The sequence below is a fragment of the Sphaeramia orbicularis genome, chromosome 19 (assembly GCF_902148855.1).
Source record: "Sphaeramia orbicularis chromosome 19, fSphaOr1.1, whole genome shotgun sequence".
NCBI lineage: Eukaryota > Metazoa > Chordata > Actinopteri > Kurtiformes > Apogonidae > Sphaeramia > Sphaeramia orbicularis.
In genome coordinates, this window is record NC_043975.1 from 46,543,217 (window position 1) to 46,571,178 (window position 27,962).

A 27,962-nucleotide genomic window follows, 5' to 3' on the forward strand; every position below is an offset into this window, starting at 1 on the left:
CATTACACATTTCAACTTTCACATGGCATTTGATACAAAATAATACAGACTATAAATAGACAATAGTTTTGACATAAGGCACAGTCATTAGTGGTGTGTGTTTCCCTCATAGCTGCTGTTCCTCAAACAGTATCTGAGCGTACACAGTCCCAGTACGCGACGCCTTGGTGTCCGGAAGTGGCCTGACCAGATCCAGCTCGGCGTAGGTCAAATTCTCCTCCACTATTTTTGGCTGCAGATTTGCAAATGGAGGGAAATCATATTAATGGATGGGAAAAAAGGGGCGGGGTGGGGTGGGGGGTCATCAGTGGTGAGAAAAGGAGGCGGAAAGTATGGGAACATTTTTTTTTTTATGTGCAGCACAATTAAGCTAATTACAGGGCTGAAGATGCTGAGGCCTGTTAGTGCAAATTAAAATGTTTATCAAGGATGAAAACTGTCAACACTAAGGAACAAAAGTAAACTCTAGATTTAACCCTTTATGAAAACCTTAATCAAGACTTTTTTTTTTCTGAGTGTTTTTATTTTTATTTTTATTCAGGCATGAAAAAAAAACAAACTCTGCGATTGAAATTTTTTATAAACCTATTTTTCATGGAGTTCCAAAAGTGTCCATTCAGCTCAACACCATGGGCTTAGAAGCAAAGACATATGTATTTACTGATAAACTGTGTGAAAACTATGAAATAAACACATTTCTAATGCTGCTAATCTGATGTTTTCTCCCATTTTAACATACTCTAATACTAGTTATTACTCCCTTCATGGAGATAATATGCAAAAAACAAAACAAAACTTTTTGTTTAACCCATAAAGACCCAGTGCTACTTCTGTGTCAGTTCCCATATTAATTTTTCTCTCTATTTAACTTTTCTTAAGGGATTTATCACCCTGTATTATAATACCATCCTCTGTATTTAGTGTTTTTTCAGTGAAAATCTTGTATTTTCCTATATTTTGAATTTCCCTTTAGGGATTAATAAAGTCAATCAATCAATCAATCAATCAATCAATCAATCAATCAATCAATCTATCTATCTATCTATCTATCTATCTATCTATCTATCTATCTATCTATCTATCTATCTATCTATCTATCTATCTATCTATCTATCTATCTATCTATCTATCTATCTATCTATCTATCTATTTAATGTACTGATCATGTAGATGTTCATTAAAGCTCAAATTAAAAGTGAGGGTTATTATATCAAAAACAGAGAAAATTTAAGAAAAAGTGACTTTTTCAGCAAAGATATCAATAACTAAATGTAAAAACAAGTGTATCCATCCACTGTCATTGATCCAACTCCATGGGTTTTACTGGTGAATCAATGCTGTAGAAGATGATGGTGTTTCCACGGTAACTACAGAGCCTCTGAACGTCCAAATGGGTCATATCTGATGACCATGAAAAGATGACAAACTGTATTTTACCTGAATTATTTCGCCATGTCAATAGGTTTAATGGTTGAGAGGTTATTAAATATTTTAGATCAGTAAATGATTTTGGTTGCCAGTGGCTGTTTGGGTCTTTATGGGTTAAAAAAAAGCTATTAATTACAGTTTAGTAGCAATTAGCAGTTTTTTTACACTCAAACATGTTACTGCAGATCAGGTTTATCTAGAAAAGTAAAGCTACAGTAATGGTCTGAATGTCAGTGTATGGGATGGTGCATTATGCATCCACTGTGTCGGCTGATATGGAACTAAAACAACAAAACCCATGAAGATACAGAGAACATGAACAGTTGTCCACTGTAGTGACCACCGTGCATGAAAGGGTTAAACCAAACTGTTCCCAACATCAGCGTCCCTCTGGACATGAGCTGCATCATGGAACAGCTGGATTCGTTTGGTTTAAAACAGTGGTTTGGTCACATTTCTGGATTACCCATAAAGCATCTGGGCCACCAAAGTGCAGAGCTGCCTCGGAGCCATGCTCTTTTTTTTTTTTTTTAACTGGGACATTTTTTTTTTGTTTTTTAGCTGCTAGTTTTGCTGAGTCACATTCTTGACTTCTCATTAGATAATTCAAGAATAGGTCCGTTTCCATTGTACTGCCCCTTCGTGTGTTCTATTGGTGCATACAGCTACTGTGACATTCATCTGGATGATGACTGATCAAGTATCATGTGGATGTTTGTGCAGACGTCTTTTCACATCTGGCATTAGACGCACATCTGTACATGTGTCTGGAGCGAACATCATGACCTGATCTCACCTCCTTACTCTACAGGGGTTGGACAAAATAATGGAAACACCTTAAAAAATCAACAAAATATAATTTAATATGGTGTAGGTCCACCTTTTGCGTCAATTACAGCCTCAATTCTCCGAGGTATTGATTCATACAACTTGTGAATTGTTTCCAAAGAAATTTTAAGCCATTCTTCAGTTAGAATACCCTCCAACTCTTTTAGAGACGATGGCGGTGGAAATCGACGTCTTACTTGAATCTCTAAAACTGACCATAAATGCTCAATAATGTTGAGGTCTGGGGACTGTGCCGGCCATACGAGACGCTCAACTTCATTAGAATGTTCCTCATGCCATTCTTTAACAATTCTAGCTGTATGGATTGGGGCATTATCATCTTGAGGTGAAGGTGTTTCCATTATTTTGTCCAACCCCTGTATGTTCATATAGAAGTGGTAGGACAGATAAGTTTATAATTAGAGATGTAACGATTAGCGGTATAAGGATAAAGTGCAGTAAAATTGCAGACGGTTAATATTCCCATTTAAATTCTAATTATCATGACCATGTTTGATTACCACACTTCTAGTGGAAAAAACACCTATGTAAAGATCTGCTTTTATGTCAAATATTTGAGTATAGTTTCAATTTATTACATTTTTGAGTTTATATAGCTAATATTTGGAATGAATATTCATTTTTAAAGTGTTTGAAAAGGTTGATTAAGCATCTTTGTGTTATTTATGCAATAAATTATATACATTTTTCAAATCGGATCTTATATATTTTTTGTGTTTTTTGTCCTTTTATGTTGATATAGTAGGTTAAAACGAAAAAAAATAATAGACAGATGATATAGATGAAGTTGAATATATGAAACCCCAAACATCCCAAACATGGGTATAGTAAACATTTGTTTATATAATATATAAAGGCAAAATCAAAAGTACTGAAAAACGGCCAAAATAGGTTAAGACCACTATGGGTTAATATTTGAATGTTTCTGCCAACAGAAAGTACATTGTGCCGATTATTTTATTTATTTATTTATTTATTTATTTATTTATTTATTTATTTATTTTTTACATACATCTTGGTTAAATTATTTCAGTGTGTGTATCAGTACTTTTTGAACATTTTGAGCACAATTTCAACAATACCGCGATAATAATGATAACCGTGATAATTTTGGTCACAATAACCGTGATATGAAATTTTCATATTGTTACATCCCTATTCCTACTCCTTTTCGCTCATGTAAATTTTGGGGCTAAAGACGTTGCAGTTTTAAGTTACCATTTTGTTTTGTTCTCATCATTTATTTGCTTTTCTGTTTTTAAATTGTCATTTACATGATTGAAACTAGAAGCACTCGGAGAGTGCAGACCTCCGCCAAGGCTGATCAGTGGGCCCCCCCACCCCCGATCACCACCAAAATTTAATCATTTCTTCCTTATTCCATTTCCAACAAACCCTGAAAATTTCATCCAAATCTGTCCATAACTTTTTGAGTTATGTTGCACACTAACGGACAGACAAACAAACAAACAAACAAACAGACAAACAAACAGACAAACAAACCCTGGCAAAAACATAACCTCCTTGGCGGAGGTAATAAAGATATCAATCAATCAATCAATCAATCAAGTTCATCTATAGCCAAAAACATAGCACAAGCTTTCTTTTAATCCTGTAAAAACTAGCCACAAAATTCACATTTTTTGGAATTGAAATGTTTATTCGCCTTTTTAACATAATTCAAACAAAAATTTTTGCCATACAATTTTATTTATGATATATTTTTTGTATCACATTTAATATGTTGGGCATTTTTTGCAACTTTTTGCTCATAACAACGCTAACTCTAGATACAAAAATAGATTTTACCAGTAACATTTTGAAAATATATAACATTTCAGGTAGGTTTTTTTTTTTTTTTTTTTTTACAGCCTTTTATTTCCCTTGAATAGCACTATAATTTCAATATTTTTCAGCTTTCAACCTAATAACAATATAAGTGTTCTTCTTAATATAACTTTTTGAAATGTACCAAATACTTTCCTACAAAATGTGTGTTGGATGATTTAACGTTAGTGGCCATATTGAAAAGGGCCTTTGCACTGGCTGTAGTGGGATGATAATCCACCAGGGGACAGAAAACACGTATCGGATCATTCACTGCAAATTTTTAAGGAAAGTATTGATCGTGTTAATAAAATAAAGGTAGCAAATATGATACAAATGGTTTTATAGGGCTAAAGATTAAGCGACTGGACTATCCTGTGTCGTTAAAGACTCATACACAGATTTTAAAGGAGTGATATTTTGCTTTTTTTTTTTTAAATGAAATTATGCATTTTCCAACATTTTCCTGTGGTCTCCATAAACTGTAAATGCTCTGCTTGGGTCTGAATTCTTCATTAATTCAACTCCACAGGTCCATCTTCAACCCTATTTCTGAGTAATGACACCAGAAAGGTGGTTTGGAGCGCTGGCCCTTTAAATGCACATGACCCCGCCCCCTCCAGGTTGTCGGCTGTGCTGCTCTGTCCCGTTCAACCAGCAACTTAACATTTTAGGTAATGAGCTTATAGGTCGAGGACAAGCTTATATGAAGAACAACAATTTGATTTGGTTGCACACAGTATGTATATTTTTGCGCTGGGCATTTATTTTTTGCTTTTTTTTCCACAGGTTTCAACAACTTTTTTTGCTTGTAAAAACAAAACAAAAAATCTACTTGTAAAAACTCAAAAAAGAAACCTCAAGTTTCAAATATTGTAATTAAATACTTTTAGAAAATGTGCTTTTTTTCCCCCCTTTTTTTTTGAGTACATATTCTCAACCCTCAAAGGTAAACTAATCGATGTGCAATAAAACAAAAAGGCGCAAGTGAGAACATTTTAACAGCTGTTCCCACTTCCAGCCAACCTAAAATTACTTGGGCCAAAAACCTTTGTGCATCCAAACACAGAACAGTCAAACATTTAACATTCTAACACAGTAATAAAAATAGAATAAGATGAAGTAAATATCCTGGGGAATTTTTGTCAAAAAATAAATATCCACATACTTAACAAAAGCATATTTGTTTGTTTGTTGTCTCTCAGTTCAAACTCCAAACTGAAAAATAGGCAAAAGGGAATATGGATCAAATCTACCAAAACATCACATACATACAGTGTGTCGCTTCAAGTCGTACTTGCCTCTGTGCTCGATGGAGAAATAAGTTTGACAGTTCGCAGAATACCCTCTGTGAATGATCCCCCACCACTTTCACCCATGTATAAACATTTTCCCATTCTTTTCTGTAGTTGCATCTTTTTTTTTTGTTGTGTGGAGTTTCCATGATTTCCACCAATATTTGCATGCCGGTGTCTGTGGCTTTAGCCTTTGTTTTTCGTGTGTCAGACACTCTGTAATATAAACTCAGGGGTCGTTAAAACAGTATTCTACAGCATCCTGACTGACTAGGTCTCCATGTGCCATCAAAGCATCACTTTGTATTGTCCACTTCTGACTGGATCACTTAGAACACATGCTCAAAGTTTCACCTCAAAAGTTGTGTACTTCACGTGAATACTGCCCAACCAGCCAAAAAAAAAAAGAAGGTATAAAAGAGATAAATAGTACTCACCAACACAACTTTCCTTGGCTGTGGTTTTAAAAGTTTGGGTTTTCGTGCTTTGTCTCCAATAGGAGCTGTGGGAAGAAAACAAAAATAAAGTGGTTTTACAAAGCAACAAAAATATAATATATGTTTATGTGAACAGTCGGCGATAGCTCTCCATCGAAGCCAAAAATGTAACTGACTCACATCAACTGTGGCTTTTTATGGTTTTGTAGTATCATTATCCTCATAGCATAATTATCTAAGTCAAACACAAATGGACAAAAGTATGTGGACACGTTGAATTGAATGGATACAAAACAATAATAACTAGAAAAGCACTCGGAGAGTGCAGACCTCCGCCAAGGCAGATCAGTGCCCCCCCGTCCATCACTACCAAAATTTAATCATTTGTTCCTTGTGCCAGTATCAACATTTACTGAAATTTCCATCCAAATCCATCCATAACTTTTTGAGTTATCTTGCACACGGACAGACAGACAGACAAACCAACGCCGGCAAAAACATAACCTCCTTGACGGAGGTAATAAATGTCATAATATAGTTTTATATTGGAATAAATATCAAATTGATTGTTAATATTAATGTTTCTTGGTCAAATCATTATGAACAGAACCTCTTACAGCTGTAGACATGATGTGTCCCAATATTTATGTCCGTATTGTTTAGAAACATCAATATTTCCTTAAAGTTTAATAGGAGATTTTTCTTCCTCAGTGAGATATTGAGAAAGTAGATGGTTAGATGTGATAGAAAATTATTATTTACAGTCAGAGCAGGAAAAATACTTTAGAAATGTGGAGGTAGAACATTTAAAATCATAGTCATGGATAGAAAAAAAAAAAAAAAAAAAAAAAGAAAACAAAATCAATGTTGAAAGAAATTAAGTAAAAACTATCTCTGAGTCATTTTGGAAGCAAAGACAGAAATTTTAACCAAACTAACTAATGCAGTGATATTTATCCCAATATAAAACTATATTCTGGCATTAGTCATTATTGCTTTGTATCCCAGACCCCTGTTAGAAAATAAACACCTGAATTCAACGTGTCCACATACTTTCGTCCATATAGTGGATGACTATGAGACTAATGATGTGTTTATGTGAACAGTCGAAAAATATAACTGACTCCCATCAACTGTGGCTTTTTATGCCATAACTCAGGTTTTGTAATATGTCAAATTCTGTGCCACCTCAATAAGAAAGTGTTTTTCTCTTTGGGATACGACATTGATATAGTCCAATTTTAAACATATAAATGGACTTCAGCTGCTCAAACAGATCATCTAGGGACCCATGAATTTTCCTGCACCATCAGCAGTGATGGGAAGCACTAAAATAACACCAAGACCTGTGAGACTTACACTAACTACAGATATCCTTATGGTCTATTGCTTTTCACACACTAATTAGAGGGTGAAATTGGTGTGTCTGTGGTTTGTTCACAGTGAGAATGTTTTTTCAGTCAAGTAGAGGAAACGTCGCCATAATTCAAGAGTTCAGAGGCAGGACGGGTGAATGTTGACCTTTGACGCCTTTGTGGAGAACCAGGCTGAACTAAACCAACCAGGAGTGTGTCTAAGCTGGAACACATGGTGCACCTGTGTAGAGCTGTTCCAAGATCACATTTATTAAACTTAAGCATTGGAATTAACCCTTTGGAGTTCCTGGATGCACCCTCATGTCCGAATCATAAAGTGATTTAAGATGACGCATCAGCAGACTCGCTGAGTCTTTATTTACACTTATGAGGGGAATGCAAATGTTAAAGTAAAACTGAGAAAAGCCAAGTAAAACCAGACTTATAATACACAATAATGACGTCCATCCTCAGGAGTCAGGATCTGCTCCAGGTTTCTACCTGTTAAAGGAAGTTTTTCCTTCCACTGTCACCAAGTGTTTGCTCCTGGAGGATTTTGTTGGGTTTCTGTGAGAGTCTGATTTAGAACAGCTCTATGTGAAAAGTGTCATGAGAAAACTTTTGTTATGATTTAGAGCTATATAAATAAAATTTGATTGATTGTTAAAAACATAATTTTCATTATAACATATATATATATATATATATATATATATATATATATACATATATATATATATACTATATATATATACATATATATATACTATATATATATATATATATATATATATATATATATATATATATATATATATATATATATATATATAAACATTATTAGCGTGTTCGGTGCAGGAAGAGACGGTAAAAACAGAGTTTTAAGGAAAGTGCTTGCATAAAAACAAACAAAAAAAACAAGTCACTGCATTTTCTACTGATGGAAAAGTTAACTACATTAACCAATCAGATGTGTGGAATCTGGTGACACCTGATTGTTTTTATAAACAGTTATTTATAGTTTTCCTTAAAAAAAAAAGTAACACCTGAGGCATTGTCTGCATTTTCATAGTAAATAATTGAATATAATTTTGTTATTTGCTAAAAATGTAATTTTTTATTTTTAGTTTTAACTTTTTAAGGACATGTTCTGGTCTCCTATCTGATTTGCCCACTTTGGATTTATTTTATAAATAGGTGTGTCTGGCTCAGTCAAATGCATAGTTATGTGTATAAAATCATTTTGGACCGTGTTCAGTGATGCAGGACTCAAAACAGTCATATCAACCATCTGTAAATTGGATCCTTTATCCTGATAATGTCTGTAAAACTAAGTCTGGAACTCTGTTGGATTAATAGTGACATGATTGACTCAACTGGAAAGGAGTCCCATTAAAGCAACAAATCCTTCTGATCATCATAACAACAAACATTAGTAAATCAGACATGTTTAGGTGATCAGCTGGATGTTCCATAGAAGAGGATCAAATCGCATCAGAGCTTTGATGTGATTTGTAGTAAATATTGCTGGTTCAAGGTGATGTCAAATGGGGCTGAGTTCAGCATCTGGAGGTTTAGAGAGTTGGAGAAGACCAATATACTGTATGTGATCAGAAGATGGATCTTTCTAGGAATCAAACATTCAACTATTTCTGAGTAAGTCTATGACAGTGGGACAGGTAGGGACAGAAAGGACACAAACCCTTGATATGTTTGTTCTTTTTGGTGAAAAAAAAGTAAAGAATCTAACTTTTTCCTACTTGGATTTCATGTTTTTTGTGTGATTTTAGGTTCAGTGTGTTAATACAACAGGCCAAATGAAACAAAGAATTATAAAGTCACACAGGTGAGGTTGTGCTGAAAAAATATCATACTAAACAGTTTTTTAATGTGAAATATAAAGGCAAAAATGGCCAAAATACACTGCGACTGTTGCATCATGTGTGGGGTCATAAATGCAGAGGTCCATTTACCTTTGGCTGGTATCTCTGGTGGGATCTCCTCCTGATACGCTCGGCTCCTTTTCTTCCTGTACCTCTTCTCCTTTTTAGGCAGAGCAGGAGACACACTGACCAGACTGGTGACCGTCTCCCCTGAACTGAACCAACAAAAAAACACCACAAAATCATTCAGGTTTATCTTTTCTTTCACTGTTCTATATATTTACAGAATTGTGACGCAGTCTTGCACTAAGATCATACCTGTTCTGGGGGCTTTTGACCAGTAGGTAATTATCTGTAGAGATAAAACACATTTATGATCTTAAATAATTACTCTGAGATAGAAATGATATATTTCCTCATCATGGGACTAATGAACTATTATCTTACTTCATCTTTTAGACATGAAATGTTCATTTAAAACCCTGAAATGGAAAGCATTTGTTGCTCATTCTTTTGCTTTTGTGAATGGCTTCTGTTTGTTTTCTACCCATTTGTTTTAGCTGCTTTCATTTGTATTTATATTAACTAATGTACGCATTGGATGACACTTTTAATTGTATTGTATTGTATTCTATTTCTCCTATTATAGGCCTATTATTAGTGTGGATCAAATACTTTACATCAGGATCAAGAGAATGTTTCTTATCTAGTGGCTATTCATTAATTTCAGATTTTTAAATGAAACTACTGTCATTAATAGAAAGTGATATCAATTCATTCATTTTCTGAGCTGCTTGTTTCTTGTGAGGGTCACGGAGGTTGACACGGAGGTGGTTTAACTTTTTTCTATAAGAAGCTATCAATATTACATTTGCCTTTGAAAATTCACTCAGTCTACTGAATACTATTTTTCCAGAGAAGTGAATTTTCCATTGGACATCTGTGCAAAACTTAACCAATATTTACTAAATGTCGAAAAAACAGAAGTGCATAATGTCGGTTTTTCCATTAAATCACAAATGCGATGACCTGTTAATTTACTATCGCGAGATGACACGAGAAGTCATTCCATAAAAATGGCAACGAACATAAATATCGTGTTGATTTACAGATATTTTCATTATTATTATATGTTACCCCTCTATCCCGTACTAAATTAAAAAATGATTGGGTTTCCTGGTTGTTTCTTTTAAAACTCTTCTTCTTCGCTTGTTGTAACATCTGTCAACATCCTTTTTTTTTTTTTTTTTTTTTTTTAATTCATGTGACTAGTTGCGGAAAAAGGTCTTTTCATTGCAGTTTTGTGTGATATACCATTTGCACTACGCCCAGAAAAACCACCTCTTGCCAGCGCAAAAAGTTTTAATCAAAAAACAAGATTTTTGGCGAAATTGTCGTTTTTCCATTAGGTAAATTTTTATGCACAAGTTATGTTCGTATAATTTGAGGGTCAATGCTAAAGCGATTTGTGACAACCTGCTCAGCCTTGACAATTAAACTTTAGATTTAACTTAGCAACTAAGTAGGTAAGGTCCTTCAATGGGTCATTACTGCAGTGATTCATATTATTTTATGATCACTGCATATTTTCAGGCACTACCTGTTTGCATACATGTTTGTAGTGTGGGAGTGGAGTATGAATGGAATATAATTTATTTTTTAGCATTTATACTTTTTTGTATGGGTCCCGTTTTTACCTTGTGCTTTAAAATTTCCTTGTATTTATTTGCAATGACAATAAAAGGAATCTAATCTAATCTAATCTGATCTAATCTAATCTAATCTATGTTTCTTTAACCCTAAATGATGCAGTGAGGAGCTTTACAGAATATAAAAGACAAAACTGTGATCAAATCAATCTAAAGAAAACTATTTACACCAAAGCACGGTGTTAGTGTGCTGCAGGAGGAAATAGTCTGAGTGGTCGAGAACAAATGGAGGAAAAAGTGACACAGGAAACAGATCCAGGTGAAGTCAAAGGTCATTATTGTTGAGTCTCGACCTTTCTGACCTTTTAACCGCTGCTTCCTCTGTATGTACTGGCAGGTTACGGTCACCGTGAACATGCACATGCACAGCAGACCCACTGAGCAGATCAGCACGGCACACAGGTACACATCTGAAACACAAAAACACACGTAAGTCTGGCACTACAGCACATTCCTACTGAGTCACACTACACAAAAATATGAAAGGAAAAAAACAACAGACGTCCGCTAGGTTTTGCTGAGCTGCAGTATTTAAGCTTATGTTGTATATCCTTTGGGTTGTGCTATTTTCTGCACACATTGAACCCACACAGACACACTAAAAATATGACGACTTACCTTCAAATAAGCTCCAAAGGCTTTCTTTAGCTTTAGTGGCTGGTAGCAGATGAACTACATGAAGGGAGACAGAAAGACAGAAGGGCAACACATGAATCCATGGTCATCACTGTGGCTTCGCTGCCGCCTGATTACACGCTGGATAGTTTAAATAAAGCTAATTGCAGGAAGACAACGAACCTCAGGTCAGCCTCCTCCCTGCCTGCTCCTGTCTCTGAGTCACTGCTGTTTGGATAAACCTTGGCCTTTGTAAGACATCTCAATAAGTCATAGTAAGAGCTTGTGTTTACGTGGGGTTTGAGTGTGACTCTATCTGTGTTCCAATCACATTCTGGATTTAAGAAGTGGACAGAGCGACTGTCATGACTCCTGTTGATTAGAGGACAGGAGTTTTGGTTCATCATACCTTGGCTTTTAAGAAGTGATCATATTTGGGACAAAAGGGTGGGGGTGATTATTTTTCTAATCGATTAATCTTTTTTGGGGTTTTTTATTATTTGATTCAATTAAACCATTATTTGAATAGGCCAAAAAAATATTAAAAATGCGAATAGGACAGGTCTGAAATTGACAAACAACTTGTCCTTTATTCACAAACCGACTGAAACAACCACACAAATCAGAAAAGTAGAAGGATATATATTACTGAATCATAGTTTTTATTACTTGATACAGTTTCTATATGCATATTTATTTTATCTTGTATATATAGTGTCTGTTTAATTCATTCCTGCTGCCTCCTGAGCCATTGCATCAAAATTTCATTTTGATGTTTGTCTATATTTATATAAAAATAACAAGAATAACAGCAGTAATAAAATTTAACACTCTCTCTCACCGTGAGTTTCAAAGTTTCAAATAATTATTAGAATTTAAATGGTAATACAAATCGTAAGGAATTTTACCACAGTTTATCGTTATACCGGTAATTGTTACATCCCTAATATGTATATATCATTTTTTAACAAACATTTATATATTAATTTATTGATATATTTCTTTTTTTTTTTTATTACAAAATACTAGGACTTCACCTTACTGTTACAGCATGTCATATACTGCTGTATGACTGATTGTTTTACACAACATTGAGTGATGATAAAAGCACAACACTGATTAAATAAAACATTCACCAATAACATACAGCGTGTGACTGATCTTGGACATGAACAAAACCCTTCATTTCAAACCAAAACGTGAGGACACTGATATTTCCTCTTTTTTTCTTCAATCAAGGTGCTAAGCTAAGCTAAGCTAAGCTAAGCTAATGGGATGCTGGCAGTATCGTCCTTTGCAAACATGCGTGATGTTCTTATATCTATTTCATGTCAAGACAATGAGTCAATTTTCCCAAACTTATTCCATTTTAACTAAATGCAGTCCCAGAACAGCCGCCTGCAGTGAAACTACAGTTCCAGTTATATGATGTCTGTGTCCAAAAAGACAGAGAAAATATGTTTCCCATACCCAACCTGAAATCTTGCCCCCACATACACATTTTCATTTCTCCACCCCATCTGACCACAGCAGTCTTAACACTGTTCTGCTCTTGCTGAGCTGGTGGTAGGAAGCTCATGAAGTAACACCCAGCAGAGTATTTCGAAATACCCCAAACCACCAGCAGCTGATGACGGGTAGGCTCGATGCAGACGGACTGACACACTGTCAGAGCACAGTTGAAAGGAATTAAAAGTCATCTGAGCTGTTTGCTGTAGATTCTCCACTGTGTTCAAAGAGATTCAAAGCATTTTATTGTCAAATGTACAGTGAAGAAACAGGTTTCACTGTACAATGAAACTTTGCCGTCCACACTGAATGCCTCAAGAATTTAAGATATATGAAAATAAAAAAAATTAAAACAAATACAACAAAGTGGCATTTTAGAATGGCATACAAAAGAGGGTGAGAATAAAATATAAACTACTATTTCTAGGTAAAAATATATTTACATAAATGTGCAATGTATGAGTATTTGCGCAAACTGTCAGAGATAAATAAGACGTTAACGTACAAACACTGTAAACAGTCAGAATGGCTGTTATTGTCAACTCCTGTCAGCTGTTAAGAAGTCTGATGGTGGAGGGAAAGAAAGAGTTCCTGAGACTGTTTGTCTCATTCTGATGTATGATTTAACTAAATTTCATATTACAAGGCCAACGCACAATAACAGGGCACTCTTGTACATAGCAGCACATAAGACATAATCATTGGTTCATGGTTTATATAAATAAGCAATGTTCGTTAAGAAAATGAAAAGTGCTGGTATTAAGATTCCTGTTGAAGGTTGGGCTGTACTCTGACACATGGTGACCCCAAAGGACGTGGATGACATGGACAAAAGAAGAGGGAGCACCACGGAATCCCAGGATGTTAAGAGGTCAAGAGGAAGGTTAAAGCAAGGAGTCGAAATATGGGACTGTGAAAATGTTTTTATCACTGCACAACTATTTTATGATCAGCTAATGACAACGAAGGAACTCCACGTCCGAGAAAGAAGTGTGTGAATACTGAACTTTTGTTTACACTGTTGCTAACCGGTTAGCTTAGACAGAACCTTTGGACTTTAATTCTGTTGCTTTCTTGGAATTTTAACCACAAACCTCAAGAGCAAGACATTAATTTTGCAAGGATATATAGGACTGTGAAACTGCCACTTTAAAATTAATGACAAGCACTTTTAACAGGGACACACTGGATGCCATTTCACAGTTTAACCCATAAGGACCCAGCACTACTTTTGTGACAATTACACATATTTATTTTTCTCTCTATTCAACCTTTCTTTAGTGTTTTAGTGTAAATCATGTATTTTCCTATATTTAATTCACTGATCATGCAGATGTTCACAAAAGCTTAGATTAAAGTTGAGGGTTATTGTATCAGAAATAGCAAAAACTAGAGGGAAAGTGACTTTTTGGGTAAAATCTCTCATTAACTAAACATAAACCCAGTGTGTCCATCCACTGTCATTGATTCAACTCCATGGGTTTTACTGGTGAATCGATGTTGTAGAAGACGACAGTGTTTCCACAGTAACTACAGAGCCTCTGAACGTCCAAATGGGTCATATTGAATGACCATGAAAAGATGATAAACTGTAGGGGTGTTAAACTCATTTCAGTTCAGGGGCAAATACAGCCCAACTTGATCTTAAGCGGGCATGATCAATAAAATTACTGCATAATAACCAAAATAATAACAATAACAACTCCAAATTTGTCTCTTTGTTTTAGTGTAAAAAAAAAAAAAGAAGTTAAATTACATTATGAAAATGTTTACATTTACAAACTATCCTTAAACAAAAAAGGTGAATAACGTGAATATCAACAAACAACCTGACATTTCTGAAGAAAAATAAGTGCAATTTTAACAATATTATGTCTCAGTTTATCATTTATACATGTACAGTACAATTTACAGATTACAGTGGATCTACAAAGACACTAAACATTTAGTAACAGGCATCTGGAACTGAATAATATAGCATTTAACTTTATCATCAATACAACTTCACAAAGTGACACCTTTGACTGTCAGTGTATTCTGTATAAATTTTTGTACTTTATAAATTCGTCATATTGGCCGGATTGAACCTTTTGGCAGGATGGTTTTGGCCCACGGGCTGTATGTTTGACACCTCTGTTGTAGAAGACGATGGTGTTTCCATGGTAACTATGGAGCCTGAATGCCCAAATGGGTCATATCTGATGACCATGAAAAGATGAATAACTGCATTTTACACCAATTATTTACATGTATTGATAGGATTAGTGGATCAGCAGGTATTAAAAGTTTAGATCAGTAGATGGTTTTGGTCAGCAGTGGCTGTTTGGGTCTTTATGGGTTAATCTAAGTCTCAGCCGCTGAAGGCGTATGTCAGAATAATCAGAAAAGAGAGAAATCTTCTCTACTGTACGCCATAAAACTGCCTTTATTCTCATCCTTTTTACAGCTTCCTTTGAATAGCTCCAAACTGCATCAGAAAACAGTGGAAACAGAGCAGTTCTTGTTCATCAGTGGCCAGTGTTGCATTCAAACGCTCTGACCGGTTTCTTGTGGCTTCTTTTTGTCCCCCAACAAACCCAACAGTGACGACACCAATACAAGAGCATGGGTGGAATAATCAGCCTCTGTGTCTTCATCTACTCTACTGTTTAATAAGTGACTGGAGATGAATGCAAGCACACAGCAGCATTATGAGTATCCACAAAGGTTTGAATAATCTACCCTTGTACTTCCTGTTGTCTCTGTGCATCCATTTTATTATTAGAATTAACCCCTTCACGCTGATTGTCGCAAATTTGCATCAAAATGTCTCCATTACGGAATCAGCCAAAATAACAGATGTATTCCCTCGATGCCGGTTCAGGTACATTTGATATGTACCTAGACAGGACACTGAAAATAACTTTATGACATCAATGAAACCATGTCCATCCATCATGAAGATTGCAGTGAAGGAGGAATGTCACTGTTTTTCTTAATGCCATTATGGTTGAATAGTTGTTATTGTGTTTTATTGTTAATTGTGTATCATGTATGTGTTTTGTGTTGTTTTGGACTTTGTATGACTGCTACCTTGGCCAGGTCTCCCATGCAAAAAAGATTCCTAATCTCAATTGGACTTCCTGGTTAGATAAAGGTAAAATAAAATAAAATAAATCTATCTTTTACTTTTTCATTACTATTGACTATTAAGTCTGTTGTTGCAAATTTGCATCATACCCAAATTTCTATCTATTTTTTGTGTTATAGTCAAATGAACAATCACTGCTTAATTTAGCATCTGTTTGAAAACAAAAACACAAATACACTGTATATACATTTTTAAATATACTTGTATTTTAATTGAGACGACAAGCAGTTAAACATTCCCTACACTTGCTCCTTCCGTCCCTATTATGGACACAAACAGGCCTGGACAGAAAAAATGCCTTTATTTTTTGCCTATTTTTCCATCTCTCCGTGGCCTCAGAGTTATTTTAGAATTTACTTGTCCTCTTCGAGCGGCAGGACATTACCCAGGGTTCCTTGTTGTTACTATACATAAACCCAGCCACATCCGTGTACCTCTTAGAAACACTGTTTTTAACTTTGATGTCCATATTGAGCCGACCTGAGTCCAGTTTGTTTATGCCAGAGGAGGCTGTGTCCACAGTGTGTGTCCTCAGTGTGTGTCCACGGTGTGTGTTTCTGTAGTGTGTCCACAGTGAGCTCAGGCCCGGTTTATCACCAAACCCTCCGACCTCTCTGTTTGTGTTTAATAGAACAGCAGCTGAGAGGAGGAATGGCAGTTTTTATGTGTGATTTGCGGAAACACCTGGTCACCTAATATCCAACCACAGGAATTCCATCAGCTCCACGTCACAAAAACACACATACTTTCACACAAGTCTCAGTCATCTGCTGTTCTTCAACTGAAATGGGGACCAGGAGGACCAGGTCCCAGAGGTGGGGGGTTTCCTCTGATGTTTATCAGAGCTGTCAAGCGTTAGTGGGGAACACGACAGGAAATACTGGTGCCTGCTGGTCCACTGGTGAGAAACAGAACCAAGTGTGTTGTTAGAGTTTTCTGTTGTCCATTATAATTGTCCCATTGGATCCTACACAGTATTTTTAAGTGTTAACTATATACACAGCCCAGACAAAAAAGAGCTCCAGACAAAACATATCACTGGACTGCCTTTGGGTTTGATTACAGGACACAGTCATTGTGGCGTCATTTATTTCCATCCGTAGCTGCATTATGTTTTGGATCTTGTATTGATGATGGAGAGTCGGACCGCTGCATAAAGCCTTGTCCATCTCCAAAAGATTCTCAGTAGGGTTCAGGTGTGGACAATCCATAAGTGAAAATAATGTCTCATGCTTCCGGAACCACTGTTTCACAATTTGAGCCTGATGAATCTCGTCCAATCGATGACTTTATCTCCATCAAACTGATGGTTATTTAAAAAAATGAGAAGCTGCAGCAGTCAAACCAGGGTTAAAGAACTTGTTGCAGCTAAAACACATTAATTACTGCAGTAATGAACCAGTGGAAAGATCTAAATTATTTGATTACTTAACCAATAAAAACCCAAACAGCCACTGACAACCATCCCATCTACTGATCTAAAACATTTAATAACTTCTGATCCACTAATCCTATCAATCCATGTCAATAATTTGTGTAAAATACAGTTTGTTATCTTTTCATGGTCATCAGATATGACCCATTTGGATGTTTAGAGGCTCCATAGTTACCATGGAAATGCCACCATCTTCTACAACATTGATTCACCAGTAAAACACATTAAAAAAGTCACTTTTTCTTCAGTTTTTTCTGTTGTAAAATAATAACCTTTAAATTTACTCTGAAATTTCATGAACATCAACATGATCAGTAAATTAAACAAAGGGGAAAATACCTGATTTACACTGAAAAATGCAAAATACAGAGGATAATATTGTAATAAATGCTGATAAATCACTTAAGAAAGGTTAAATATAGAGAGAAATTCATTTGGGACCTGACACAAAAGTAGCTCTGGGTCTTTAGGGTTAAAGTGTACCTGTACCGGTCATGTTTACGACATTAATTGTGTTTTGTGTATTACTTATGAGCAAGAGAGGTACAAATTCAGTAAAAAATCACCATAAATGCACCTCACTGGACCTTTTTATTATGTGAATTAAAGGGGGGGGGGGGGGGGGGCTATGGGGAGCAGCCATTGTTGACCAGAAGTGACGTACCAGCCTTTGATCCTGGGTGATCAGTGCGAGTAAACAAACAGCAGTCAGTGAGACAAACTGAGTTAAAGTATGTGTTGGTGTTTGTGTGAGTAAACCAGTATCAGTCAGTGGGACAGATTGAGTTAAAGCAGGGGTCGGCAACCCTGGTCCTAGAGAGCCACTATCCTGCATGTTTTAGATGTATCCCTCTTCCAACACACCTGAAACAAATGATAAGCCTATCATCAAGCTCTGCAGAAGCCTGATAATGACCAGCAGGTGTGCTGGAAGAGGGACGTGCAGGACATGCAGGATAGTGCCTCTCTACGACCAGGGTTGCCGACCCCTGAGTTAAAGTATTGCTGCGTTCCAGGCTGGTTTTTGCGCCTGTAAGTCTCAACTTCAAACCAGGACTAACGACTTTGTAACATTCTAGGCAAGTCATGCCAAACTGTTTGAGCGCAAGGAATTGTGGTGGCTAGATGTAAACAAACCAGCATGATGGACCATTCGTTATGCTCATTACCTCCGCCAAGGAGGTTATGTTTTTGCCAGAGTTGGTTTGTCTATCTGTCTGTCTGTCTGTCTGTCTGTGTGCAAGATAACTCAAAAAGTTATGGACGGATTTGGACGAAAATTTCAGGAAATGTTGATACTGGCACAAGGAACAAATGATTAAATTTTGGTGGTGATTGGGGGTGGGGGGGCCATGGGGGCCCACTGATCTGCCTTGGCAGAGGTCTGGGCTCTCTGAGTGCTTTTCTACAAAAGAGAGCCCAGACCTCTGCCACGGCAGATCAGTGGGCCCCCCGTGGCCCCCCCACCACCGATCAAAAATTAATCATTTGTTCCTTGTGCCAGTATCAACATTTCCTGAAATTTTCATCCAAATCTGTCCATAACTTTTTGAGTTATCTTGCACACAGACAGACAGAGAAACAAACATTTTGGGGGGGGGGGGGGGGGGGGGGGGGGGGACACTGATCTGCCTTGGTGGAGGTCTGCGCTCTCCAAGTGCTTTTCTAGTTTACAATCATTTCTATCACCAAAAGTGTTTGCATTTTGCTAATTTGAGGGAAAAAGAGGAGTAAAAACGCCACATAATTCAAGAGAAGCCGTTATACCTTTAATGCTATGTTATTTGTATATTTGGATACATATTTGGTATTAATTTATTCTTGCACTCAATGGACTGAAAACTAGCTAACACTAGAGCAGCTGCTGATTATCCAGAACATCGTGGATAAATAACGTCAGAAAAATACCTTATTTTAATAAACAATTTGGCATAAACACCGCATCCATGGGGGCCGCCATTGTTGTTTCACAGGCTATGTGATGCCAGAGCTCGGAACTGGGAGTACATGGATCTAGTACGAAATCATGGGTGGGAAGTCACAGGTTTGACTGACATTCCAGTGCATTTTCCCCAGTTGAAGGTTGGAAAAACATGAGTTACGGGTTGCCTGGAACACAGCATAAGTGTTGGTGTTTGTTGTTTGTTCAGGTGTAACCTTTCTACTCCACCATTGTCCTAGAGACGCAACCCACTGGTTGATAATGTGTTATCTTAGATTGGTGTCTGCTGCACAGGGTCAGTGATCAGCCCATCTCAGCCCAGGTAATGGGACGATACAATCAGTCTGTGTCAGTACCAGTACTGGAACAGCCCGTGAAGGAGGAAACACGTCTCTGACCATGAATGACTGACGGAGCAGTGACTTAGTACTTGACAACGAGATAGAACCAAACAACTGATCTTTGAAAATAGATACCAATGAAAACCCTGTAAATACTTCTATCAGTCTTGCTAACTATCGTTATTCAACTTGGTAAATGTTGAAATTTGACTTCAACTCAATGTCTAAATGAGGCACTATAGTAAGATTGTCTGCTTGGAATGTCTACATGTATTGCCATTCATGTTACAATTCGAGTATTCACCCAAAAATGTTGTAGTAGGCTCTTTTTTAATAATATCACTGAAACCATAGTGCAGTGGTGTTTCCTTGGATGAAAATAGAAGTCCACATCCTTGACCACAAAAGTTTAAGAGCCAAACGGGAGTCAGCCGCCGCACTCGACTGTCACTGCAAACAAACATCCCAACTTTACCTTCCTCAGCACAACTATCTCCTGTTCCATTTTCCTTCCGGACTTCGTTTGACTCTGTCTGCTCTACTTTTGGGAGGGAAACTCCACATTGAAGCCAATGTCAACAGTGCTTGGTAGGGACTGCATGTCTGTCTGCGCCTAGTCTTGGCTGTGGACACCTCGAAAGTCGCAGCAAGTAGGAACGCTTCCATGGAAAATGTGGTGAGCAATGTCTAGGGTTGGATAAATAGGAGGGACACATTGACAGTAGCCTAATAAACCTGAACAAGATTAATTGTCTCACAACATTTTGATGAATTTAGCTTTTTTTTTTTTTTTTTAAAATTGAATGATGCATTTTCAAACATTTCCCTGTGGTCTACATAAACTGGAAATGCTCTGCTTGGGTCTGAATTCTTCATTAATTCAACTCCACAGGTTCATCTTCTACCCTATTCATAAGTAATGACAGGAGAAAGGTCGTTTTGAGCACTGGCCATTTGAATGCAAAAGAGCCACTTCAGGCCCCGCCCCCTACAGGATGTTGGCTGTGCTGCTCTGTCCCGTTCAACCAACAACTGAACATTTTAGGTAATTGACTTGAAGTTTGGACATATTTTCAGTATGGACTACAACCGCTGCTGCTGACAAACAATTATGTAATACTCGGAGAAATGTTCGTCAGAAGTCTGGACCTTATATGTCAAATGTCGTGATGTAACCAGTTATAAATGTAACAAATTAGGAAGGGATTAAAATGGGTTATAGAAATCTACTCGATTTTTGGAGGGTTCAAATTCAAACTTTATGAACTATTAGGGTCCAAGTACGCAAATAAATGAACCAAAGACTAATAAAAGTGAGTTTAGCAAAATATGATCCCATTAAGCTCTCATGAAACACTGCATCACATAAATTCTCCTTCAGGTGCTCTTTGTTGTGGATGGATAGTGTAAAAACAACTTATTACCTAATTTAAAAAAAACTGTGATGCTATATAAATAAAACCATAATGCCATAATTTGCTGACCTCCTAAACCAATAAGAAGAACTAGGACTGCTGAGCAGTTGGAATCCACACCATCGTGTTTGGACACATGGTACTGAGCAAAGTTATTCATCAGATTCACATTTATATTATTTTTTGTATTAAAATGTTATATTCTCTTAGTTTAAACATTTCATATATTTCCTATGTTCTACTGTGAATGAAATATGAGTTTAGGAGATTATTGAAACCATTGTATTGTGTTTAGAGCTGCAGCTGTCAATGACAACTTGTCCGTTATTCTAGAACCAGCTAAAACAACCACAAAAAGTATAAAAGTAAAAGGATATATAAAAATTGTCTATATAGAAATAACAATGTAACAACAGTATAAAAGTATACATAAAAATATCTATAGATGTAAACAACAACAAACAAGTCCAATGACATGTCACTGCAGTCTACAACACATTTGGATCTGACTTATTAACTTATACAAACTGAACATGGAACTAACATCCAGCTGTGTGTTGAACCTGGCGTCATGTGTTCCTGTGAAACACCACAGTGGAACCAATGTTTAGCAGCAGCGAAATTAAGGAAACAAAGCTTAATTTCAGGAAAATTGTACTACTGCTACTTTAAATCGATTCGAGTTGATGAATTGGTTCAGCTCTAATTCTGTTTTTATTTAAAATGTATACAACATCCCAACTTTTTTGGAATTTGGACTGTATAAAACCTAAATACTGTGGTACACTTAATATCGGATGAAGCTGCTATTAAGATAAATATGCATCTGTTTTGTGCAGGGGCCAAACTAAAAAATTAAACTGCTGGAATTAAACCTTGCATTTCACAAAACAAAGAGTCCGGATCCTTTCATTGGATAAATACTGCAGAGATTAATATGTTTCAGGTGCAACAAGCAGCTTAATTCTAACTGATGCAGTGAGTAGCTTTTGCATTTCTGAAACAAACATCTGCTTGATAGAAAGCAAAATGATTGGACTGTGTTTATAGTTTATAGAAAAAGTTACTGTGGTCTGATGAGTCTAGACTGACCCTTTTCCAGAGTGATTACCCATCATGCCTAGTGCCTACAGTACAGTCCTGTGGGGGCAGTCTTATGATCTGGCGTTGCTTCACTTGGTCAGGTGTAGGTGGGCAGGAAAACATCCTTAAACACATGTATTTATAATGAACCAGAGGCGGTTTGTAGAGGAGAGGACCACCATGGTACAGTTGTGGCATCACTATACACTGTGCAGCTCTCTTCATCTCTTAACACTGACTATTTAATAGTAAGGGGAGCATTTACTAATGTGCTGATGTAGTTTTGGCTGTTTTCCAGCCACATGCTAAACAGAGAAACTAGAAGAAGTTCCCTATAAAAACAAAGTCTATTGTATGTACTTTGTCAACAAATCTTATGTTTGAAGTCTAGACCTAAACCTAACTTATTGAAGGTTCTAGTAAAAGGGTAGACTGGGATCTCTGAACACTACTGATCACATGATCTACAAAATTTTAATGCAAGCCAACACTGGCTCCACAGCCAAAGCGGAGACTGAGACAGTATGTGTACGGGTTCTGATTCTTCAGTTAGTTGGGTAAATACAGGATTGAGCTGTTTTTACTAATGTTGGACTAAAATCAGACCTGTCTGAGATCTACATCTGGGTCTGAGTATTTAAAATCTGCAACAAATGCACCATTAGGAAAAATGAGCAAAGGTTTTACCGGCTAGTCATTTTACAAAGTGTGTTTCTTTGCGCTAACTGGTACCAGTGGATTTGTCATCCGTTCCGTTGTGTGAACGTCTCGTATGCCAGCGCCAGCACTGAAACCTCACACTCTCTGCTCTTTGGCCAAGATCGTCTACTCAGTCGAAGCCACAACTTACTCCAATGACGATCCTTTTATCTCCAGGCCTCTTCATAACCAATGACATTTTCCCTTTCAAATCAAAAGCAGGATAGTCTCAGTGAACTCACTTCACTTCTTCTGCAGCCAAATATATGACGTCATGTATCTGTGGTCAGAGCGGTGACCGCTACTGAAGAAGCTCAACTGCTCTCTGTAGAAAATCACAGATTATTTTTTGTTCTGCTAGTTTCATACTTCTGAACTGTCAACACATTTCAAATATTCCTGGGACATCATTTCAGGATTCTCAGTGACAGAGGGACATTTCTTGATACCATTTTCCAAAAACATGCAGCTATATATTCACAGCCTCAAGAGGCCAAACCCGGCGACTCTGAACCTCTTTGCAGCCTTTTCTATTATCAAAACAGCTGCTTCTGTTGTGGCTGAAGAAATACTTGTTAAATCCCTGGGCCACATCATCAAAAGTGATGACATCATATTGTAAGGACGGCAGCAGCCAATTTGACTGTAGTTTTGACAGTTTTACTGCAGTCATATCAGCAGTCACGTCTAAACTGGACCAGTTGTGAGTAATTCACAGCATTAACTAACAAACTTTACATGAGGATGAGTGTATGAAATATGAAGTCTGATCCCATGGTGGCTGGAATCTTCATGAAGACTCCAAAACAAATCACATACAATCAGTGTCATCCAGTCAATTTCTTCTCAACTACGTACATCATGGAAAGACATCACTCTTCGTCAACAATTTTGTAAAAATTGTTAACCTAAAAGTATAACTTTCTTACAACTCCATTTAAATATAAGGCGGCACTGGTTGGGGACCTGTCACAAGAATGGACGCCATGACAATTTTAGTAGCTGTCAGTAGCCCATTTAAAAATTTACCATTTACCAATAAAGCGCTACAGATGTTGGTACAGAACTAGAGCTGTGTACAAACCAAACCAGTGCACCAAAAGGAGGAATTTACTAAACTACACAGAAATTTCTTGACCAAAGTTCTTTTTGGAAGCTTTGCATTCTGTTGAAACCTTCAACAGCTGACATTAGGAGAGTGAGTTGCTAAAAGCTGTTCCCAACAGAGGTAAGAGACAACCATTCACCATGGCAAAAAGGAATTAAACTGCAAAGCCAAGATGATGATTCTCTAACAGAACTATTATTATGATTCTAATATCCAACAAAGACTCATCTGATCAGGATTCTTTATATTTGTTCATATATAGATGACACGCGTAGACATGCACCACACCCCAAAATTGACCTTCTGCATTTAACCCATCACTAGAACATGCAGGAACACACCACAGACTAGGAGCAGTGGGCTGCCATATCAAGCGCCAAGGCAGCAAATGTAGGGGGTTAAGTACCTTGCTCAAGGGCACATCAACTAACAACTGTCTGCCAGTCCTGGGAATCGAACCCACAACCCTTCTGTTACGAGCCGTCTCTCCAGCCTTCTAGGTTAATGGTGTGTAACTTTTTTTGAACAAAACCCCACTAACGGCATCATGAGCCTACTGCTGCCCCCTCATCACCCAAAAAGTTTGGGACTGGACGGGGGTGTATTTCTAAAAGTAATGCAATGGACCTGTATGTGGAGGACGTGGTGGGTTATATGGCTCTGTAGATAAAGCCCCCCTCACCTCATCACTGACCACCTGCCCCTAAAACAAATTTTGGGGAGGGGGGGGGGTCGCTAATGCGCCCCATTTGTGCCTGAGCGTTCCCCTCTCAGCTTTCTCACTCTAAACGCCCCCTGATGATGTCGCTCGCTACTCTCCGATGTGCTTGTGCCCTCCCCGGTTGAGAACCATTGTTCAATGCAGACAAAGCCCCCCCCCCGGGATCTCTGGCTCCTCCCCAAGGTGGGTGTGCCCCCCAGGTTAAGAACCATTGTCCTAAGCCACAGCTGCCCTTGAAGACATCTGAAGACTTTAAAGTGGCTGCCAAACACTAACACAGGGCAATAACATTGAATTTGCCCATGCGAGCATTTCAGGAGTATCTCAGACTGGTATATGCAATTGGGGTATAATGGGATTATTTCTCAGCAAATCTTACAGTAATGTTAAAAAGAAAATAAAACAACGCAGGAGACACAACAGTTGCCTCTTACCTCTGAGCTCCGTGGCGGCGGTGCAGTTGGACGAGGCCTTCCAACGGTCCTGGTGCTTTTTAAACTCCTGTACTCGACACATGTAAAGACCCCGGTCCCCCTCCGACACATTTAAGATCAGCAAGTCAAAAATCTTCCCTTGCTTCACCACTGTCAGCTTCAGCTTGGGCCACGGGAAGCTTTTAGTGTAGTTGCCATAGAAACGGGCTTTCCTCATGTTGACTCGTGCGATGAGGAGTTCGTCTTCTGGCCGGTCTGCGCCGGCGGGTAAGAAGGTCCATTTGACTACAGGTAAAGCAGCGTTTCTGCGGCGCTGGGACACAACACAGGACAGGGTGATGTTCTGACCCTCCTGGGCCACTGTAAAAGGGGATGGGGTGATGGTGACATTGATGGCCAAGCACAAATCTGAAAAAGGCAAGATAATTATTAAGACATCAGGGGATAGAACACAGAATATTTCACAATTAGAAACACTGAATATTGAAAGTGTGATGTCTATATTTAAAGACAGTTACAGTCACAGTTAAACCCTTTAACTCCTGAGCCCTGATTCCAGGTAAAGGTGCTGTTGTGAATCTGTGTCTGTTTCAGGTTCATTAAAGCGGCTGTGAGTTTGTGCTTGTGTTACTTTTTCTTCAGTGGTTTTGTTTTACTGTGTGTTTTAGGGTCAAAACAGGTGGAATAACAGAAAAAGACAAAGAGAGGAATTGAAGTTTGACAGGTATGGAAGAAATAAGACACTCAGAATGTACATCAATAAGAGATTTAGGATGCTGAACATGAACTGTGAACTGGAACACACTGAACAACAAGGATTTGAATTTGGGCCCAGTAGTTTTTGTTTTGGGTTCTTTTTTTCTAAATCAGTCCAGCTGCTTTTTGACACCTGGTTGAACTCCAGAAAGCAGTTACATGGTCAAAACTGGGTAAAAACACAGTAAAAAAAATAAAGGAAAATCACCAGAACACTGTAAACAACATTAAAAATAAAAGAATGGCATTACTCAGGCAGCGAGGGGTGTACTGAGTATGCTCAGATGTCTATGGAAAGAGCAAGGTCTATGAGCACATTTGGAAATGTTTCTATTGAGCAACCGGTTGAAATTTCATGAATATTTAACATGAATCATACATTCAGAAAACTCACCACAGATACGTCAGAGGCTGAAGGGTCAAGCATTGACACGATACAACCAGCTGTTTCCTGTTTTTCCATTGTTAGGTCCATCCTATACATTTACAAAGTTAATGTCCTAATGCTCTGGTAGCTTCATGTGAACTCTACGGTGGCTCAGAAGTGCAACAGACCAAAAAAATTATCCATTATAAGAAAAAAAAAAACATGATGTTTTTTCTTTTTTTTTCTTATAGTGGATAATTTTTTGGGCTGTTCTCTTTTTTTTCTTAGAGTGGATAATTTTTTGGGCTGTTCTCTGTTTTTTCTTATACTGTATAATTTTTTGGGCTGTTCTTTTTTTCTTACAGTGGATAACTCTTCGAGCTGTTCTCTTTTTTTCTTATAGTGGATAATTTTTTGGGCTGTTGCACCACTGGGCCACCACAGAACTGCATCCTTTACATTATATTTCAGTTCAGTCCATCTAAGCAGACCCCCCCACACCCACACCCACACATACAAACACAAGGCACAATAAAAGGTCAATTCTTAGCACTTGGTGATTATTAAAGCTTTCAGCAATAAAGTATGAATACACAATTATGTAAAGAAAAAAAAAAGCAATAAAATTGCAATCTACCTGAATCAATGCAGGTTTTTTTCCCCAGAGGATTTAACATATGATAAACTGTAAATTGAACCTAGACCGATCCATTTGCCAACAGGTCAGTATAAGGAGAAAAAAAAAGGACCATAATTACCATCACAAATGCAACTAAAGTTATCCTAGAGGCGGAAGCTGTATTGTATATGTGTGGTTGTGGTGCATTTGTTGTTTCTCAGTAGACCTCCCACTCCTGCAGACTGCACTGTTGTTTTTGGCATGTGATGACATACGTAGGATGAAAACTGAGGAACAAACTTTACTGCGGCTGCATGTTGCATGACAATATATCACACATCTGTTTTTCCGTTCACTGGGCAATTTCATAATCCTCACTTTCCATGACACCCGAGCATTTTACTGTCACACAACTCTGATGCTTTGAGCGCCGCACGTAATTAAGATCAGCGCCTGTCTTGCAGTTTTGTCTGTCATTTAGATGGAACTGAAAGGTGAAAATATAGTCCAGCAGTTGAAAAAATATTGTTTTTGTGTCGCAAGTTGATTTTAGCCTCCAAACATTTACACTTGACCATGTACTTTGACAGAAAATGACTGAAATCAAAACAAATTAATGTAAAGACAAGACTGCAAGATTTGTTTTTCTTTCAAACACTCAGAAGAAAACCACCAATTTTCACTCTGGCGTTCCTTTCATTTCTGCAAACATATGCAGTCTTCATAAACTTGTACTTTACTTGTCAGCACACTGATACATCATCATTTCAGTGCATTTCACATCTACAAACTTTCTTATCTTCTACGTATTTTTCCTCCATCTACTCATGATGGATCAAAATCCAAAATCACATTTTCAGGACCTTTGTGCAGAGCTTCTGCCTTAAAGTTCTGTAGAACATTTTGTCTCCAAAACATCCACTTTGGTATGAAGCTAAATAAACTTTTCCTACCTCCAAAGAGCGCTCGAGTCAGGAGAGCGAAGACCACAGAGCCGATCTTCAT

At 37.4% G+C, this 27,962-nt stretch overlaps 1 protein-coding gene across 1 annotated transcript; it reads right to left on the reverse strand.

The window, feature by feature from the left end:
- Positions 1-72: 72 nt before the first annotated feature.
- Positions 73-27,962, reverse strand: vstm4b (V-set and transmembrane domain containing 4b). The gene is made up of 8 exons (XM_030163160.1): positions 27,911-27,962; positions 25,216-25,623; positions 11,402-11,455; positions 11,086-11,193; positions 9,393-9,426; positions 9,165-9,289; positions 5,837-5,901; positions 73-232 (listed from the first exon to the last, which is right to left on the reverse strand). Exons 1-8 carry the CDS (start codon positions 27,960-27,962, stop codon positions 107-109), a joined length of 972 nt encoding a protein of 323 aa, XP_030019020.1. The 3' UTR covers positions 73-106.

Coding starts and splice junctions, on each gene's coding strand:
- vstm4b (XM_030163160.1), bottom strand. CDS start 27,962: ATGAAGATCGGCTCTGTGGTCTTCGCTCTCCTGACTCGAGCGCTCTTT. Junction 25,624..27,910: donor GACTCGAGCGCTCTTTGGAG/GTAGGAAAAGTT, acceptor TGCCTTTTTCAG/ATTTGTGCTTGGCCATCAAT. Junction 5,902..9,164: donor ACCAGAGATACCAGCCAAAG/GTAAATGGACCT, acceptor TTCTTCCCACAG/CTCCTATTGGAGACAAAGCA.